At 42.7% G+C, this 21,686-nt stretch overlaps 1 protein-coding gene across 1 annotated transcript in view; it reads left to right on the forward strand.

Moving 5' to 3' along the window:
• The window catches only part of LOC117517539 (A disintegrin and metalloproteinase with thrombospondin motifs 15-like), a 42,742-nt gene that overhangs the window by 13,928 nt on the left and 7,128 nt on the right, over positions 1–21,686 (forward strand). The window contains 3 exon segments of the mRNA XM_034178594.1: positions 18,630–18,916; positions 20,653–20,830; positions 20,930–21,102. Of these exon segments, the coding sequence (XP_034034485.1) occupies positions 18,630–18,916; positions 20,653–20,830; positions 20,930–21,102 (638 nt within the window).

Below are 21,686 nucleotides of genomic sequence, written 5' to 3' on the forward strand. Positions count from 1 at the left end.
GTGTAATTATTAAAAACTACAACCAGCAATATTGCCTCTGTAGCCATGACACTGTAGCTAATGTCACCAAGCTATCAGTACCTGCTAATTCATGCTAATGATGCTAACATACAAATTAAATAATTCTAATTCTGGAGCACCGCACCAACTTCATAGATGTTCATTATTATAATTAACCACACAGTAAGCCATGTTATCTCAGATATTTGTAATAAAAAGCTCAGAAAGGATCAATATAATCAAGTTAATAGCAGCTAGCTGCCTCTGCTAGTGGGAGCATCGAACCGGCACACTAGCTGTCACTCAAAGGTACTACGTCTTTAATTGTTCACAACTTTATGGTTTAATGTAGCTTAAACTGAAAAATACATACAGTTCATGAACAAGAAAACTTGCTATAGAGACCAAAACAATTTCTTGTACGAGGATGTAAATAAGTTTATTTCTGTGTTAAAGTTGGAGATTTTAACATGATGTTCTATTGGCTTTGAAAAGCTTTTGGACCTACTCTCAAGTGGCCATTCAAGGAATTGCAGGTTTGGGCTCTTCCACATTGGCTTCTTTATTCAGCACCAGAGGTTGCTGCTTGAGGTTAAGATTTAGAACATTGATGAGCCTTACGAAGTAGATATGGGCCGATTATCGGGCTATTCCACAGAGCGCTCGCTGTTCCTTCCCATTTAATCCCGAATAGCAAAATGGGGCCAAATTTTGAAGCATCATAGTAACTTCTTGATCCATGTTTGGCAATCTTGAACAAACATATATGTAGTAATTGCAGCCATCACTGGCACCAGATTTGAAATTGAGATCCAGTTATTGAACTGTTCAAAACATTTTTTGTCGCGATTCATGAAATGGCTGAGAGTATGTGATAACTTCCAGGTATTCATAGTCTTAATGGCTTCAGTCATGTTTGAACTTCTTTAACTGGGGTATTTATAGTGAATACCGTTTGAAGATTGTTTGATCGTACTCCACTGGGGTAAAAATGAGAAGCCAAAACATTTGTGTGTTTTTTGTTCAAAGCGGAACAGCTCGATCATGTCTGGGATGAGGCCACAGCTCCTTTCTTTAATTTTTGGGCAGGTTGCCAGGTCTGCACTTTATAAACCAGCCAGTTGACAGGTTTGCACTTTATAAGCCAGCTTGTTAGGAGACAAGCCAGATTAAGCTGCTTCATTCTGTTTTTACTTTTTTTTGGATCATGGGAGATCATAGTAGAACGGTGTCCTGTGGAATAGACCTATTAGGTTTTGGGGGAGTTCTGTGCATAAATCTGCCTGCTCATGAGTGTACCCTGGTTATTTTATTTGGTGGTGGTGGTGGTGGGGGGGGGGGGGGGGGGGGGGGCACTAAAACTCAGTAGTACTGAATGGAGGAAAATTCATATACACCACAGGTACTGCTTTTAAAAGTAGCTTTAGATGATACAAATGTTTGAGTGTAATATTTACATTAATTTACAGGATGCTATGACTTTATATCAATATATATTAGACATCTGATATTGACAACCCACTTCACCATGGATACCTTAGGTGGAGTAATTGTATAGATTTGCATAGTAATAAAGGGGGCATTATTTTTCTAATGTATTTATTTAAGCTTCTGGCTATATCTCACCAGTGATTATCTGTGGAAGCCCATATTCATATCATGACACCTCATGTGGAGTACATCATACAGCATGCCTGTTGCTTTTACATTTTCTTGACTGTGCATGGTAAATGTACACTTAAACTGTCTCTCTTATTTTTCTTTTATAGCCTACTTATTTTTGATGTAAAACATCATGTCAGTGAAATGCAGCAGAGAAATTGTGTGCATCAATAGTTTAACTGTGACATCTGCCTAACCTTTTATTGTAGCAAGTTAATATCATAGAAAGGAGTCACAAAAGCCAAAAAGAAAGACATTTGCTTGGATGCAGTTTGTTTGCCAAGCAGGCCAGACCGCAGGACTTGGCCTCAGTGCCGTGCCAAACTTTTATTTTAAAACTGCTCCACATCTGTTTGGAATTAGAGGGCTTGTTCTGTGGAGAGTCACCACAGTGGGTTGGACAGTGAGGTGGATCTGCCCAGTTTTTCCCATGCAGGTTTACTCCAAATAGAACATTTTGCTTCTTTTTCTATCCATTTTAGAGAAGAGCCGAAGAAGAAAAGTTCTCAAAGTGGCATGCAGAAAGTTACACTGAACATTTCTGACTTTATGTTTTGACAAAAACAGTATTGTAAAGTGGTTTCTCCTGTCATAAAGCAACTTTTAAAAGAAGTGTGGCAGGAAAAAAACATTGGCAGAAATCTGACTTTTTTATTTTATTTTTTTAACTTGACACCAATCTCAAGTGCCAACACCTGCAATTTCTTCAATGGGTACTTTAGGCCTGGCTCCAAGCCAAGTCACTGCCCATAGATGCCCATGTTAAAATGTCTATGTTAAAATGTAAAAGGTTGACAGACTGCCGTCAGACGACCATCAAAGGTGCTGAAGACTGCCCGATGTCCAAATGTCTGGATGGCAAACACGGGACCGGAGTGGAAGGGAGCCCTGTGTTCCTCCCTTTGCACAGTCCCTGCCGGTACTGGACACACGCCATATGCGTCCAAGCCGGTGTCACAGACAGAATGGTCCGCCCTGCCTCCATTGCGCATGCGTCATTTTGGAGCCCAGCTGCTCATCTGAGACAGTCTCTTCACCCAAAGCGATCAAATGGATTAATGAGATTATTAACCATCAGATGACAAGATAAAACCTCTTAAATCATTCTAAAGTCAGTTTTAAGCAGAAACGAGGCTGTTTAAAGCAGAAACAAGGCATCTCTTTCAAATGACCGACGCGCAGTAAATGCATTAGCTAGCAACTCGTGTAGCTGCGGCGCTCTGATCGCTTCCTCTGTCTTTTATGATGAAATAATGCTGAATTTATGTAGAAATGATTGTTGTACAAAAGCTTCAGATATCTGTTGCTGAGATAGATGACTGGAGTGCAGTTTGAAGCAGAAACAAGGTAATAATTGGTGAACCGCGACTAATGATGCATGTGCAGTGAAGCAGGGTGGACCGACTTTTGGGGGGGGGATTCGGTCAGCGAAACCGGCATCGGTGCGGTCACTCAGTCATGCAATCACACCTCTGCTTGTCCTCTCCTACCCAGTGCTACTGACCACACATGCGTGTGCTGCCAGTGGACCATGGTTTTCCATGCATCAGACGCAGCCTTTCCAGGGAACTTTTAATTTCTTTTTTGTGTTTTGGCTCACTTCAGCATTTGCTCAGGACAGCTGAGTGAATGCGACCAAATATGTAGACAGCACTGAGATGGCTGTCTGTTGGTCTTCAGACCGCACTTCAATACTTCAATACTGACTGTGGCCAGATGTCTCATTCTGATGCCATTCGGCCTCAATCGCTGTACGAGGTCTATTAGAAAAGTATCCGACCTTATTATTTTTTTCAAAAACCATATGGATTTGAATCACATGTGATTACATCAGACATGCTTGAACCCTCGTGGGCATGCAAGAGTTTTTTTTACGCCTGTCGGTTACGTCATTCGCCTGTGGGCAGTCTTTGAGTGAGGAATCGCCCACCCTCTTGTCGTTTTTTCATTGTTTAGGAATGGCTCAGAGACTGCTGCTTTGTTTGATAAAAAATTTTTTCAAAAACTGTAAGGTACAACTGAGTGGACACCATTCGATAAATTCAGCTGGTTTTCGGTAAAACTTTTAACGGCTGATGAGAGATTTTGGTCTGGTAGTGTCACCGTAAGGACGGCCCACGGCGCCTGACGGCGATCTGCGCTTCAAGGCGGCAGCGTCTCACCGTTTCAAGTTGAAAACTTCCACATTTCAGGCTCTGTTGACCCAGTAAGTCATCAGAGAACAGAGAACTTTCAGAAGAAGCTGGCATGAGGAGTTTATTCGGACATTCCATTGTTAATGGACATTTTTTAATGAAAGAACGTGCGGGCAGAGTCGCATGTCGGGCCGGACCCAACCGCGGGGGGTCGCGATAGGAAAAACACCTCCGTTGGAAACCTTAACGGGCAAGTTGGAACATGCCCAAGCTATTAAACAATTTCTCAGTTACTCACTTGTTGAAAGCCATCAAAAGCCGCCTGAATTTTACAAATGGTTTTCAACACGGAGGTGTTTTTCCTGTCGCGGCGCACACAGATTTGCCGAGTCGTCACGGAAACGACTTGGCGAATTTGCGCGCACGTCTTTCATTAAAAAATGTCCTTAAACAGTGGAATGTCCGCATAAAGTCCTCATGCCGGCCTCTTCTGAATCTTCTCTGTTCTCTCACGACGTCCTGGGTGAATTAAGCCTTAAATTAGGATGTTTTCAGGTCGAAACAGGCCGACGACGGCGCCTGGAAGCGCTGCACGACGTCCCGCACGGTGGGAAGTCCTTACACCGACAGAAACACCCCCTAATCTCTCATCAGCCGTTAAACTTTTCACCGAAAACCAGCTTAATTTCTCGAATAGTGTCCACTCGGATATTCCTCACAGGTCCAGAAAAAATGTTGATAAAGCAACGCGCGCCGTCTCGAGCAGAGTGTGAAACAAAGGAATTCAGCCGAGAGGGCAGGACCACATCTCACTCAAGGCCTGCCCACAGGGAAATGACGTCACTGACACGCATGAAAAAACTCACGCATGCGCACGAGGGTTCAAGCATGATTGGTGTAATCGCATGTCATTCAAATCCATATAGTTAAAAAAAAATTAAAAGGGTCGGTTTATTGTCTAATAGACCTCGTATGTGTGACTGGGTATTAATAACCTGGAGATTAAAGTCACTTCCTGGTGTAGTTTTGATCCATTGTTCTGTTGTGTGTATTTCTTCTCAGCTGACTGACCACATGTGGCCTTTGCTGCCATGTTATGTGCTTTGTGACACATTTTCAAAGTTGATAGATCTATGCTGCTGACAGGCCAGCACTGTTGTCGGTTGAAGAAGACCTTATCCACATGCCACCATATGCGTGCTTGAACATCAGTGGTGCTTTCACACTTGCACGTCATCTTTGGGTTGTTGACCCCCAAATCATGAATCTGCTGCAAATCGTAAATTATCCAGATTCACATTTTACTGGTCAACAGGGTATGAATGACAAACCCTGGATTTTTATTTTTCAATGCAAGCAACAATCTGGAACATCTTTATTCTCTTTGGCCCAGAGAATATGGCTTCTATTATTTTCAACATCAATCTGGAAGGTTGACTCGTCAGACCACAGCGCAGATTTCCACTGTACATCATTTTATTCCAGATGAGCCTGAGATCAGCGAATTAAGAGGATTTCTGGAATTTGTTCACATATGTCTTCTACAGTTAAATAATAATCACATTTTACTTTGAGCTTATTGACATTTTGTCAAATGATCCAGAGCTCACTTGCAGGCATTTTTGTCTTATTGATTTTATCTTGTTATTGTCATCAACACTGGGATGCAAGGAGTTGTGTTTTTTTTTGCATTTTTATTGCATGGACCTAAAAAAAAGTTTCACATGCAGAATTGAATGACTATAAATTTGCAGTCCTCAGTGAGTTGGATAACAATGCAGACACAGGGACAATAGATTAAATTCATGTGGCTTTGGGTTGTTTATGGGTTTGGAAGTCAAAGAGTTGGAAAATGGGTTGGGGTTAGGTCCATTGTATCACAAGTGGAGATGGAAATTTTGATTCATGCTTTTGTTTCATCTTGTCTTGATTTTTATAACTCCCTCTTCAGTTGCTTGCACAACACTTGTTGGATTGTTAACAAAATGTCAAAACGCTGCTCGTAAACTCTTGACCAGGTCATCTATGAGGTCACACCAATTTTAATTACTCTGCACTGGCTCCCCATTAAACTTAGAATCCAGTTTAATGTCCTGGGCTCGGTTTTACGAAGCAGTACTAAGGGAAATAGACTAAGGGTTTGTACTCGAACTTTAATCAAAAACAAAATATGGTGGCATGCAGTGGGGACAGATGAGGTAAGTTAGACAGTAAAAGTAAGTCCCTTTGGCTGCTCCCTTGTTTTCACTCAGGGTCACCACAGCAGATCCAAAGTGAATTTGCATATTGATTTGGCACAAGTTTTACACCGGATGCCCCTTCCTGACACAACTCCATGTGGCAGGTGTGGGATTTGAACTGGGAACTTCCACGCTGAAACCAAACACACTAACCACTTCGCAACCCGTCTGACTCCAGTTTAGTCTAATATTTAGACCACCCGGTTGAGGTCGTTTAAGCCTGTTAGTCCTGGTTTAAGAGCAAGATGGCCACAATTATTGTGCTTTGAGACATAGACGGGAGGTGACACTTACACTGAGAGAGGGTTTTTCCCCACAAAAGATTGCCAGAACCCTCTTAAGATGGTTACTTACTTGGCAATCAAATACAAATCTGAAAAAAACACCCATAATTTCATTGTAATTGTACCCAGTAGGCAACCAGTTAGCCATTTTATAAGATAAATTGTAATGAATTTTAACTAACTTGCTGTATATAAAAATAATAGGCATCATTTTCAGAAACTCAGCCACATGGGGTGTGCAGCCAGTACATTCTGAGTGCCGGTCCCAAGCCCGGATAAATGAGGAGGGTTGCGTCAGGAAGGGCATCCGGCGTAAAACAAGCCAACCCAACTATGCAGACTCAGAATCGAATTCCCATACCGGATCGGTCGCGGCCGGGTTAACAACGTCCGCCACCGGTGCTATTGCCCAACAGGGTGCCGGTGGAAATTGGGCTACTGCTGGGCGAAGACGATGAAGAAGAGGAGGAAAACGTTGCCACGAACAGCGGAAGAAGAAGGGTGGAAATGAGAGTGGGGACTTTGAATGTTGGTAGTATGACTGGTAAAGGGAGAGAGCTGGCTGATATCATGGAGAGGAGAAAGGTAGACATATTGTGTGTGCAAGAGACCAAGTGGAAGGGAAGTAAGAGCAGGAGCATCGGCGGTGGGTACAAGTTGTTGTACCATGGTGAGGACAGGAAGAGAAATGGTGTTGGGGTCATTTTAAAGGAAGAGTATGTTAAAAGTGTGTTGGAGGTTAAGCGAGTGTCTGACAGGGTGATGAGTGTGAAGTTGGAAATTGAAGGGGTGATGATGAATATCATCAGTGCATATGCCCCACAGGTAGGATGTGAGATGAAGGAGAAAGAAGATTGCTGGAGTGTGTTAGATGAGGTGGTGGAGAGTGTGCCCAAGCATGAAAGAGTGGTGATAGGAGCAGACTTCAATGGGCATGTTGGTGAAGGGAACAGAGGTGATGAGGAAGTAATGGTTAGATGTGGTATCAAGGATAGGAATGGGGAAGGACAGATGGTAGTTGATTTTGCAAAAAGGATGGAAATGGCTGTGGTGAATGCTTTCTTTAAGAAAAGGGAGGAGCACAGGGTAACATATAAGAGTGGAGGAAGGTGCACACAGGTGGACTACATTCTTTATAGGAGATGCAAGCTAAAAGAAATCACAGACTGTAAGGTGGTAGCAGGAGAGAGTGTCACTAGACAGCATAGGATGGTTGTTTGTAGGATGACTTTAGAGGTAAAGAAGAAGAAGAGAGTGAGAGCTCAACAAAGGATCAGATGGTGGAAGCTGAAGGAGGAAGACTGTTGTGTGAAATTTAGCGAGCAGGTGAGAGAAGCACTAGTTGGAGGGGAAGCAATTTTGGACAACTGGAAAAGTACTGCAGATGTGGTGAGGGAGACAGCTAGGGCAGTACTGGGTATGACATCTGGACAGTGGAAGGAAGTCAAGGAGACCTGGTGGTGGAATGAAGAGGTCCAGGAAAGCATAAGGAGAAAGAGGTTGGCGAAAAAGTTTTGGGATAGTTGGAGAGATGAAGAAAGTAGACAGGAGTACAAGGAGATGCGGCGTAAGGCGAGAAGAGAAGTGGCAAAAGCAAAGGAAAAGGCATATTGCGAGCTGTACAAGAAGTTGAATAGTAAGGAAGGAGAAAAGGACTTGTACCGATTGGCCAGACAAAGGGACAGAGCTGGAAAGGATGTGCAGCAGGTTAGGGTGGTAAAAGATGCACATGGTAATGTGCTGACAAGTGAGGAGTGTGTGCTGAGAAGGTGGAGGGAATATTTTGAAGAGTTGATGAATAAAGAAAATGAGCGAGAGAAAAGGCTGGATGATGTGGTGAGAGTAAATTAGGAAGTAAGAGATTAGCAAGGAAGAAGTGAGGGCTGCTATGAAGAGGATGAAGAGTGGAAAGGCAGTTGGTCCAGATGACATTCCAATGGAGGCATGGAAATGTCTAGGAGAGATGGCAGTAGAGTTTCTAACCTGATTGTTTAATAAAATCTTGGAAAGTGAGAGGATGCCTGAGGAGTGGAGACGAAGTGTGCTTGTTCCTATTTTCAAGAACAAGGGTGATGTGCAGAGCTGCAGTAAGTACAGAGGCATAAAGCTGATCAGCGACAGCATGAAGTTATGGGAAAGAGTAGTAGAAGCTAGGCTTAGAAAACAGGTGAAGATCTGTGAGCAGCAATATGGTTTCATGCCGAGAAAGAGCACTACAGATGCAATGTTTGCTCTGAGAATACTGTTGGAAAAGTACAGAGAAGGACAGAAAGAGTCACATTGTGTGTTTGTGGACTTAGAAAAAGCTTATGATAGGGTGCCAAGAGAAGAGTTGTGGCATTGTATGAGGAAGTCTGGAGTGGCAGAGAAGTATGTTAGGGTAGTGCAGGACATGTACAAGAATAGTGTGACAGCGGTGAGATGCGCAGTCGGAATGACACTCATTCAAGGTGGAGGTGGGGTTACACCAAGGATCAGCTCTGAGTCCTTTCTTGTTTGCAGTGGTGATGGACAGGTTGACAGATGAGATCAGACAGGAGTCCCCATGGACTATGATGTTTGCAGATGACATTGTGATCTGTAGTGAGAGTAGAGAGCAAATTGAGTCTAGTCTGCAGAAGTGGATATATGCTTTGGAGAGAAGGGGAATGAAAGTCAGTAGAAGCAAGACTGAGTACATGTGTGTGAATGAGAGGGAGCCCAGTGGAACAGTGCAGTTACAAGGAGTAGAAGTGGTGAAAGTAGATGAGTTTAAATATTTGGGGTCAACTGTTCAAAGTAATGGAGAGTGTGGTAGAGAGGTAAAGAAGAGAGTGCAGGCAGGGTGGAGTGGGTGGAGAAAGGTGGCAGGAGTGATTTGTGACCAAAGAATATCAGCAAGAGTGAAGGGGAAAGTTTACTAAACAGTAGTGAGACCAGCTATGTTGTATGGCTTAGAGACAGTGGCACTAACAAAAAGACAGGAGGCAGAGCTGGAGGTGGCAGAGCTGAAGATGTTGAGATTCTCTTTGGGAGTGACAAGAATGGACAAGATTAGGAATGAACATATTAGAGGGACAGCTCAGGTGGGACGGTTTGGAGACAAAGTCAGAGAGGCGAGATTGAGATGGTTTGGACATGTGCAGAGGAGGGACCCAGGGTATATAGGGAGAAGGATGCTGAGGATGGAGCCACCAGGCAGGAGGAGAAGAGGGAGACCAAAGAGGAGGTTCATGGCTGTGCTGAGAGAGGACATGCAGGTGGTTGGTGTGACAGAGGAAGATACAGAGGACAGGGTGAGATGGAAACGATTGATCTGCTGTGGCGACCCCTAACGGGAACAGCCGAAAGACAAAGAAGTAGAAGAAGGCATCATTTTCAGAGGAACACATAAAATGCAAGTATTCACCAATTTCTCTTGAAGTACTGCATGCAAAATGTGATTAAATCTATGGTTTTTGGTTGTGGAACTTTGCCCTATAGTGTTGAATGTTACTTACAATGTTCTTTAAGTGCCACAAACCACTAGTATTTGGATTTAACACGCTAAAAATTTAACCAAAGGGTAACCATGATGTAGTTTACCTTTTTTTTTTGGAAAGTTGTTTTTAAATTTTGACAGCCGTTTCACTTTCGAGTCATATTTCCTCAAGTAGTGTATGTTTTGGTGTTGGTGAAGTTTTCACTTAATCAACCTTTTCACATCTTTTCCACTTACTGTGGGTGAGGAGAGAGTTCACATCTACAGAATATGGGCTTACGAATGTGAACACAAACCACAAAAATAGTAATGTGGTTCTGGGCTATTGCACATGTGCAAAGAATAAAAAGTACTGCTGTAGTGTGTAGTGAGCGCCTTGTATGGCACCACCCTCACATTGAGGTGAATGTGAGGCATTAAAGCGCTTTGAGCATCTGATGCAGAAGGAAAAGCGCTATATAAATGCAGTCCATTTACCTGACATGGACTCGAGGTGACGTGGCACAGGAGGTTGTGGGACCCAAATGCAAAAACTCACAGACAGTGGAGTTGAAATTGAAAGGCTTTATCGGTCAAAACGAGTGGGGATTCGGTACACAGTTAGACAGTCAAGGATGCAGAGGTACAGGTAGTCGGCAGGCAAAGACATTGTCAAAAAGGCAGGCTCAGATCTTTTACACAGGCAGACAAAGTATGTGGGCAGTAGCAAGACGAGGTCACAACACAGAGCTGTGAAAAAGGCTGGTACGAGGTCTGTGGAAATCAACGAACTGGCAAGGCTCAAGTGAAAACAGAGGCCTTAAATAACCAGGGTGGAAATGAGGAAAGTGAGAACAGGTGTGTCGGTAGAATCAGGAAGGGGGCGTGGCAAACAGAAGAAACAGGAAAGTTGAGGTGGGCGTGACTAAGTGAAAAAAATACCGAAGAGCAAAACCCAAAAGATAATCCTGTTGAAGAAAAAACAGGACAAAATACAGAGACAAGTGCAGTGAGACAGAGAAAAAAGAAAACAGAAAGAGAAAAAAACAACTGAACAACATAACATGCTAATGGAAAGAAATGATCTAAAAACTAATAAATGTTAAGGTGAACAGACCAGCCAGAAAATAAGACTGAGACAAAACTAGAAAGGAACTGACCATGGCTAAAGTATAAAAACTAACAAGAACAAAATGTCAAAACAACCTATAGACTAAATAGAAAACAAACCCAGACTACAGAATAACAGGTAATGTGAAAAAATGACTGAACAGAAAAATAAGTGAGAAACTGAAAACAAAACCAGAGACAAAATTATACTTCACAGAAAAAGCCAGACTAAACCATAACACAAGAAATGAGATAAACAGAACCAAACTAAGACTGAAGTGACTAAGGTAATAATAAATGAAAACAATATGGCAAAACAGCTACTAAGATAAAACTACAAAATAAATGAATGATGAACAGAAAACAAAACCAATGAAAACATGAATATGGTGAGAATACAAATACAGATGTACAGAACAAGAAAGCAGAGATCAATGAAAAACTCATGATAAGAAGCCCATCAAGGGCAGGATCATGACATTACCATTCATTTACTATTTACTAAGACAGTTCAGGCTATTTGTACTGCAACTACTGGATACAACTGTAACTCAGTTTAATTTATTACATTTACATAGCGCCAAATCACAACAAAGCTGCCTCCAGACGCATCACACAAGTAAGGTCTAACCTTACGAACCTCTAGAGGAAGCACACAGGTGACAGTGGTAAGGAAAAACTCCCTCTGATATTGAGGAAGAAACCTCAAGCAGACCAGACTCAAAGGGGTGACCCATTTCTTAGGACATTCTAACAGTTACAAGGTTTTTACAAAGTTTAACAGTTTTAAAAAGTTTGGAAAAAACAAAACATCTGCTGTAACAATTTCAGGCATAGGATCCCGCCACTGTCCACATCCTGCTGTAATCTAGGGCTTTTTATAGACAAAGACCTTAAAAGAGCTCATAGCACAGTTCATTTTTAGTGTGAGGCTAAATTTAAGCCACTGGCCTATTGAGTTTTAGACTACGAGTTAGTCCAAGACTTCTTTAGAGTTGCTTCATAAACCAGGCTCCGGTGATCACCTACTAAGCTTTGTCAGGATCTTGCTGCAGGGATTACAGATTTCCTGCACCCTTATGTCAATAGCAGGTGTCTATGGTCCTATGATCAGAATCTGCTGGTTGTTCCAAGAACAAGGTATAAGCTCAAAGGTGACTACGCTTCCCCGTGATCCTTAACGCCTGTTGTCGCATATATGCTACAATATTTGACTCAAATATGCAACATACCAAATTGACCAGTATGCCTGTTGTCGCATATTTGCAACATACCAGTATTATTATTATAACATTATAACATAAATTATTACCAAAATACCAAAATTACTATTTATTTTTTGTGCAAAAGTGAAATTAATAATCTCAACATTATTTACCATCTACTTAAAGGCAAAAACACACAACATTTTTTTATATACAGCTATATAAATTCAGGCGTTAAGGGCTTAATTGGGGTAAACGGTTGAAGATGAGTGAGTGAATGACTACGCTTCTGAGGTTGTAGCTCCTAAACGGGGGAATTCTGTCCAGTAGGTTTTTACATCTTGTTTAAGCTCACCTTTGTGTAATTTATTTTATCTACTTTGTATTCATTTTTGCAAGGCATGTTTTAATTAATGAATTCAGTAATTACTAAATTATTATTATTATTATTATTTTTTGTAAAGCACTGATATCTGCTGTTGTAATATGCTGTTTAAATTTACCAACCTACTTACTTACTTACTTACTTTACATACTTTACTTACTAACTCCCTGCATCAAGAAACCCCAAGCACAACAGATTCAGTGGGATAACATCTGGTTTGGCCATACTAATAAATAAAATAACACAAAACAAATTTGTCAGAACATTCCACAATGAAAATGTTGCAGCTGACCAGCCTACATAGTCCAGGGTCCTGTTCAAACAGACTGAGTTGTTTCCCCAAGTGGAGGAGTTCAGTTGTCTCAGTCTTGTTCGTGAATAGGCCTCAGACAGCGCATGGATCGATAGATGAATTGATGTTGAATCTGAGGTCCTGTGCTTCTGAATGCTGCACTCAAAATTCCACAACTGCTTTTAGGTGGTCTAAAGTACAAATGTTTTATTGTAAGGGCCCCTTCACACATAGTACAAATCAGGGCGAGTCATGGCGAACAGCTCGTTTGAGGGATCCATGAAAACATCAAGCCAAGGGGCAAGTGTGAATGACCCCGCTGCAACAGTGTTGTGCGAGCAGGAACACAGTGTGAGCAGCTGGGACGTGGTGCACCACATCGTGCTGCTGATGTGGAGAACAATAAAATAAAACCAGCTGTATAACTAGTGAATATCACTGGGTTAATATAAATAAAAGGGTACGCAATACAGAACCCCGCGTTTAAATAGCCCTGATTAATTAAAAAATAAATGCCACTTACAGCATTCCATCCAATTTACAAAAGCTCTGATTAGCAGACAGAAACTTTACCACTGTGCTACAATCACTATCTTATAACAGGAGTGTGAAATGGCTAAAATCATCAAGCAGATAAACTGATTTTTTAAAAGAGAAAAAAGCTTATCTTGGTACACTGCAAATTATTTGGTTCTTACCAAGATAAAACAACTTTAGATTTAGAAGTGTTGGATAATTTATTTTGTTTAAGGGATAATTTCCTATTTTAAGTGTTCAACATTTTTATTTCTAGCTTTAACAATCTTAATTTAAGACATCTTGTCAAGTGAAATTATCTGTCCATGCAGCAAGATAATTTCCCTCAGATTTAGTGTTCTTATCTTGTTTTTAGACACCCCTTTATTGCAGTGCACTTTGATGAGTGGTGGGTATCCTGCCTCTTGCCCAATGTAATCTAGAATAAGCCTGTGACCCAACAGTATAAATGGAAAAAAAAAATCTTTACGAGCGCAGGGAGACTGTAAAGCTAATATGATAAATACTTTATCTTTGTACCTTTTTTGGTGTGTTGTTTTTTACATATCAGTGTCTGTTCTTAACTTTTATGGAGATGTATTTTTTGTGTGTGGGAAGGTGGGACTCGTGCATATTTATGTGCTTGTGAGTGGTACATGGAGTGCACTGCCTAGCATTAAGCCACACTTTTGAAGACTTCAAACAAACCAAATCCAAAGCGTGACACCTGCTTCACTGCCCCACTCAAGTACAAACACACACACAGACTTGATAAAAAGGATAATGGGCATAATGTGTGTATGTATAAAAATGATTGTACATGGTTAAAAAACATTTAGAGGGGGCTAAAACCTTTGCATGTCTTATATTTATAGATTTTTGTATAGCTTTTAATTGTATTCAGCCACACATTTTAGCAGAGACGTTAAAAATGTACACAGCATTGACCCAGGAAGGACAAGATGGCGGACACGGCCGGTTGCTCTAACCTGGGGGCTCCTGCGCTGAAACGCCGATGATTAAAACCAGAGATTTTTAAAACGGACGACGGCAAAATCATAGTGGAGGACGAACTTTTAAATTTCCTTGCTGTGAAAATGAAAACTTTAAGCCAGGAAGAAATTGTACTGTTGGCCACAAACACTTTTGACTCGGAGGCGATTGAAGCCTCCAAGAAAGTTCTGTTTGAAGTCTGTCCAGGGACTTTACAGCGATGCATTGCATACAAAGGACAAAACAGAGACGCTAACAACATAAAACTCTGCCTCAAAGTTTTAAATGAACGGGGGGAGGATATCCCCAGATTTGTGTCTCACTATTTGGATGAGCTGCCGCCGGTGACATTCTCGAGCCTAGATGTTTCCTATTTGCTTCAGAGAATGGAGCAGCTATGTGCGGAAGTGGGAGCTCTGAAACACATCACCCAGCTTCAGACGGGTGTTTGTGAAACTGTTCGTGTTGAAACGGCGGAGATGAACAGGTGAGTGACAGCATTGGAGTACCGATCTGCTAACTCGACAACAAGTGCTGCTGCGGTGGTTACTCCAGGGTCAGACAAGGCCTCTCGCCGTGGCCCAGGGAGCGTGATGGAGCCGTCGCTGCCGGGGGTGAGAAGAGGTGATATGTGGCACGAGCTGGGAGCCGCGGACCTGAAGGCGATGGGAGACGCAGCGCGCGCGATGGAGCCATTGACGTCGCCGTCGGATGTGAGAAGTGGCGATATGCTATATGAGGACCTAAACCAAGGCGCCGTTGGCTTCGCGGACCTGAACGCGACAGGAGACGTAGCATGCTATACCGCACCGGGGCAGTGTGGTGGAGATGAGTCTATTGCCGTGGATGTAGCTGTGAGGAGGCATACTGCTGGTTCAGTGGCTTCCAGTGGATCCCCGCAATGGAGTACCATTGTGAAAAAGGGCAAGCTGGTTTCGGTCTGGCCAAAAACAAAGGCTGCTGTCTCTACAGCCCTGGATGGGAATGTTTCCACTTCAGCGGTGCATAAAAGACCTGGCCCTGCGTCCATAGCCGGCACTGGAACCGTGAGTACTATCAAAACTGTGAAGACTAAAATAGTGAATGTGTTTGCGACAAAATTTTCCCCAGACCTTGATGCAGACACACTTGCTGATTACCTTAAATGTAAACTGAGCAGAATCGTCACCTGTCAGAAAATTAACAATGCACGTAGTAGCAGGGTTAGCTCTTTTAAAGTCACTGCTGAATGCAACGAAGTTGGTGAAATGTATAAGCCTGAACTCTGGCCTGAAGGAGCTCTGATAAGGTGTTACTATGAGCCACGCAAAGTGTCCACTGCGGTCAGTGACAGCTAGTCGCTATGGAAACGTCAATTCGGGTGATATCCTACAACTGCCGTGGGCTAGGGCAGAGTGATGGAGATAAAGCTCAGCATTCTGCTGTGGACAGTCTGCTGGCAGAATGTGACATTTTATGTTTGCAAGAGACTTTTACTGCTAAACAAGACCTGGATAAATTAAACACTCTTGATCCAAACTTTCTTGGAATGGGAGAGTCAACAGCTGACCTCAGCAAAGCTATTGTCAGAGGCACAATCTCAAGGGGGGTGGATGTTCTCTGGGACAAAAAGCTTGATGCTGTGATAAAGCCAATTAGGCTTGATGTGGACTGGTGTATTGGTTTACAATGTACTCACAAATGTAATAATTTTATTGTTTTAAATGTTTATACTCAATACGAGTCCAGTGAAAATGAGGTTGAGTATCTGAATAGACTGGCCTTTAATGCTTTTATTCAAGATAATAGCAGCTGCAGTGTACATGTGGTTGGGGATATGAACTCTGATATCTCTGACAGCAGTTCACTATTTGCTCATCATCTGACCTGCTTCTGTGATGATAATAACTTCACTCTATCAAGTAAAGTATTGTTGCCTATAGACAGTTATACATACATAAGTGAAGCGTGGCACACTACATCATGGCTTGACCATTGTTTTAGTACAGCTGATGGTCATGCTGCCATTGAGAAAATGGATATTAAATATGGGGTAGCGCTAACAGATCACATACCTTTGGCCTTCACTATTAATGTTGCAAAATTGCCATCTATAATTACCAACATTAATAATGTTAGAGGCAATGTGTCTACTAAAATAGACTGGTTAACTCTTTCTGACGAGGACTTGGTAACATATCATACAAACACAGACAATACCTGAATAATATTCATCTCCCCAAAGAAGCCATTTTGTGTAAAGATGTTCACTATCAAAATGAAGAACACAAGACTGACCTATGTGTCATGTATTATGCTGTAGTGGCTGCTCTGTATGAGGGTGGAAAACCGCTTGTTAAAAACAAGAGAATCAGGGCAAATAAAATAAGACCTGGATGGCATGAACATGTGGCCCCATATCTTGCTGAAGCCCGGGAAACTTATAAGATCTGGGTCCTGGCTGGGAGACCTAGGCAGGGCCCAGAGCTTGAGAGTAAAAAGCTGGCTAATGCCAGATATAAGTATGCTGTTCGTTTTATTTCTAGAAATGAGCAAGCCATGAGGGCTGACTTTAAGGCTAGTAAAAGATGGATAACAGTATCACTGACTTCTGGAAAGAGGTGCGGTTCCTCAATAATTGTAAATCTTCCCTTCCTTGTACTGTTGAAGGAGTCTCTGAAGATAATATTGCTGAACTATGGAGAAAACATTTTAGTTCTCTTTTTAACTGTTTACAATATGACCCATGATGAATCAATAACAATCCTGACACACGAGGTGCATGAGGCTATACAGAGACTACCTAACGTAATGTTAGCTGATGGATTTTTTTTAACTGATAGATCTCAGCGTGTTAGTGATTGTTTATCTGATGCTCTTATCTCCTCCACTGGTTCACCACAGAGCTGTGTTCTTTTTCTTTTTTTATATAGCAATATGTACCAAAGTCAACACCAAGGAGGATTTATTGTTAAATTTGCTGATGATTCTGTCATTGTGTCTCTTTTAAATTCAAATGACCTAGACCATGGCCCTGTGGTGTCAGATTTTATCAGCTGGTGTAATTTGATCCTTTTTAGACATCAGTGTGAACAAGGTCAAAGAGATGATAATTGATTTAAGGAAAAAAACAGGATGCCATCTCCCCTGTAGTTATTAATGGTATGGCTGTGGAAATTGTGCAGAATTAGAAATATCTTGGGACTGTTATTGACAATAGACTTACCTTTGAACATCAGATTGACCAGGTATGTAAGAAGGCTCACGAATGCATGTATTTTTATCATAAACCCAGGCATGTTAATGTGGACAGCACATTTATGAAGATGTTTTATTGAATCTGTTCTTACCTTTTCTTTTGTCTGCTGGTATGGGTTTCTAACTGTAAAAAAAACAACAACAAAAACATCTGCATCGCATTATAAATGAGTGTAGTGATATTGCCGGGGATGCCGTAAATGACCTGCCATCCATACATTAAAAACAGAGCTATTAAGAAGACGTGGTCAATCCTGGATGATCCCATAAACCCTTACACACAGAGTTCAAACTGCTTCCATCTGGTTATAGACAAATTGCCCCAATGAGGATAATGAAGACACCTGGATACCTTGATACATCTAGTCATGTTTTCTACGGTGATGGAGAGATTTCAGGAAAGGATCTTTTGTTACGGGCAGCACGGTGGCTTAGTGGTTAGCACTGTTGCCTCACAGCGAGAAGGTCATGGGTTCGATTCCCATGGTCTTTCTGTGTGGAGTTTGCATGTTCTCCCCGTGTTTGCGTGGGTTTCCTCCGGGTGCTCCGGTTTCCTCCCACGTCCAGAGACATGCAGGTTAGGTGGATTGGGATCTTTAAATTGTCTGTAGGTGTGTCTGTGTTTGTTTGTCTATTTGTGGCCCTGTGACAGACTGGCGTCCTGTCCTGGGTGTACCCCGCCTCACACCCTATGACTGCTGGGATAGGCTCCAGCCCCCCTGCGACCCTTAATTGGACAAAGTGGTAGAAGATGAATGAATGAATGAATGAATGATCTTTTGTTACTTGTTGTTTCACTGATTGAGTAGCCAGCACACTAACATATGAGATTCATCCAATGATCCAATATCTATGTATGCAGGTGCACAGGGTGGTCTTTATAGTATTTTAGTTTTCAGAGTTATTGTGCTTGTACTCTGATACAAAAACTGTTTGCTCTGTTAGATCCCAGTGTCACCTCAGCCTGAGACACTTTGACTCAGTTTAACTGTATCTGCTGCTTGCAAGTGCCTCTTTCTGAACTTCTCTCTGGAAATTTTTACACCTTGCAAATAGATGCCACAAAACCCAGTAACAAGACATATCATATAGGCGCATCAATGTATTATTTATCCGGTGCTCTTCTTCTAGGGGAATGTTTGCTTGATCAGCCTCACAAACCGCTGCTCCTCCCTGACGCGCTGCCAGGAGCGTCCTACAGCCTGGAGCGTCAGTGTGAGCTTGCATTCGGTGAAGCCTCCAAGCCCTGTCCCTTCATGCAGCCACCGTGTGGTCGTCTGTGGTGCACAGGAAAGTCGAACGGCCATCTGGTGTGCATGACCCGGCATTTCCCCTGGGCTGATGGCACCCATTGTGGGGATGGACAGGTCTGTGAGCAAGGGGTCTGCACTGACAAGTATCAAGTCCAACAAAAGAGGGTAAACGCTGGTTATTTATATCAACATATTACACTCAACAAAAATATAAACGCAACACTTTTGGTTTTGCTCCCATTTTGTATGAGATTAACTCAAAGATCTAAAACTTTTTCCACATACACAATATCAGCATTTCCCTCAAATATTGTTCACAAACCAGTCTAAATCTGTGATAGTGAGCACTTCTCCTTTGCTGAGATAATCCATCCCACCTCACAGGTGTGCCATACCAAGATGCTGATTAGACACCATGATTAGTGCACAGGTGTGCCTTAGACTGTCCACAATAAAAGGCCACTCTGAAAGGTGCAGTTTTGTTTTATTGGGGGGGGGGGGGGGGGGATACCAGTCAGTATCTGGTGTGACCACCATTTGCCTCATGCAGTGCAACACATCTCCTTCGCATAGAGTTGATCAGGTTGTCAATTGTGGCCTGTGGAATGTTGGTCCACTCCTCTTCAATGGCTGTACGAAGTTGCTGGATATTGGCAGGAACTGGTACACACTGTCGTATACGCCGGTCCAGAGCATCCCAAACATGCTCAATGGGTGACATGTCCGGTGAGCATGCCGGCCATGCAAGAATGGGACATTTTCAGCTTCCAAGAATTGTGTACAGATCTTTGCAACATGGGGCCGTGCATTATCCTGCTGCAACATGAGTTGATGTTCTTGGATGTATGGCACAACAATGGGCCTCAGGATCTCGTCACGGTATCTCTGTGCATTCAAAATGCCATCAATAAAATGCACCTGTGTTCTTTGTCCATAACAGATGCCTGCCCATACCATAACCCCACCACCACCATGGGCCACTCGATCCACAACATTGACATCAGAAAACTGCTCACCCACACGACGCCACACACGCTGTCTGCCATCTGCCCTGGACAGTGTGAACCGGGATTCATCCGTGAAGAGAACACCTCTCCAACGTGCCAAACGCCAGCGAATGTGAGCATTTGCCCACTCAAGTCGGTTACGACGACGAACTGGAGTCAGGTCGAGACCCCGATGAGGACGACGAGCATGCAGATGAGCTTCCCTGAGACGGTTTCTGACAGTTTGTGCAGAAATTCTTTGGTTATGCAAACCGATTGTTTCAGCAGCTGTCCGAGTGGCTGGTCTCAGACGATCTTGGAGGTGAACGTGCTGGATGTGGAGGTCCTGGGCTGGTGTGGTTACACGTGGTCTGCGGTTGTGAGGCTGGTTGGATGTACTGCCAAATTCTCTGAAACGCCTTTGGAGACAGCTTATGGTAGAGAAATGAACATTCAATACACGAGCAACAGCTCTGGTTGACATTCCTGCTGTCAGCATGCCAACTGCACGCTCCCTCAAATCTTGCGACATCTGTGGCATTGTGCTGTGTGATAAAACTGCACCTTTCAGAGTGGCCTTTTATTGTGGGCAGTCTAAGGCACACCTGTGCATTAATCATGGTGTCTAATCAGCATCTTGATATGGCACACCTGTGAGGTGGGATGGATTATCTCAGCAAAGGAGAAGTGCTCACTATCACAGATTCAGACTGGTTTGTGAACAATATTTGAGGGAAATGGTGATATTGTGTATGTTTAGATCTTTGAGTTCATCTCATACAAAATGGGAGCAAAACCAAAAGTGTTGCGTTTATATTTTTGTTGAGTGTATATAGATCATGCTTATTGCTCCTGGAAATGAGAAGCTCCTATTTGGTCTACTTCCTGCAGTCACTCACTGACGTGCATTTTCAGGAGGACGGTCGCTGGGGAAAATGGGGACCGTTTGGTTCCTGCTCACGCACATGTGGAGGTGGTATCCAGCTGTCAAAGAGGGAGTGTAACAACCCCGTTCCATTCGGTGGTGGGAAGTACTGCCAAGGTGTGCGGGTCAAACACCGCTCCTGCAACCTGAACCCCTGTTCTGGCACAGGTACCAGTTGCTATAAAGTGATAAATATTACAGATAACATCTTCCTCCCCAAGTCAGTCCCATCTTTGACTTTGTATAACCTCTGTTTGTTCTTGCCAGGTAAGACTTACCGTGAAGAGCAGTGTGAAGCCAGTGGATTTGGGTTCAGCAATAACCGTATCGCTCCATCTGTGGTGTGGGTACCAAAGTACTCTGGAGTGTCCCCTGGTGATAGGTGTAAACTCATCTGCAGGGCTAATGGCACCGGCTACTTCTACGTCCTGGCACCCAAGGTATTTTCTGTTTTTGTAAGCCAGTGAAGATAAGTTAGATGACAATGGTTGGAATGAAAGGCATTTGGGGGGAGGGGGGATAGGGTGCAGTGCATACCATGCATGTGCACACAATGTCATTTAACAATGTTTTTGTGACATCATCAAGACAACTTATTAGCTCGGCAGTATAAGCTTTGAAACAACTTTCTTGCCCTGTTGGTTGTAAAGATGTCCTGGAATATTTGGTTTTTTTTTTGGATGATGGTCTTTGATGACCTTAACATTTTTGACTGAATTAGTCCAAAAGTCAATCATCTGGAGACGCTCACCCAAGGAATTTTCCTACAAGGTTTTGTAAATCTGCTCATCCGTTTTTGGGTTAGTTAGGACATAAAGAAACAAACACTCATTTTACTCCTTATGAAAGCCCATACAAATAAAGTTCCAGGACATTCAGCAGACAGTAATTGATCCACATTTGAGAGAGTTTTAGTGTCTACGGCACCACCCATTGGTGGCTGGATCGGTCTACAAATGCCTCAGAAGAACGTAGGGCCTGCACACTGGAGGCGGGTTAAAAAAAATGATATATTTAAGACAGC

Source organism: Thalassophryne amazonica, chromosome 9 (assembly GCF_902500255.1).
Source record: "Thalassophryne amazonica chromosome 9, fThaAma1.1, whole genome shotgun sequence".
Taxonomy (NCBI): Eukaryota; Metazoa; Chordata; class Actinopteri; order Batrachoidiformes; family Batrachoididae; genus Thalassophryne; species Thalassophryne amazonica.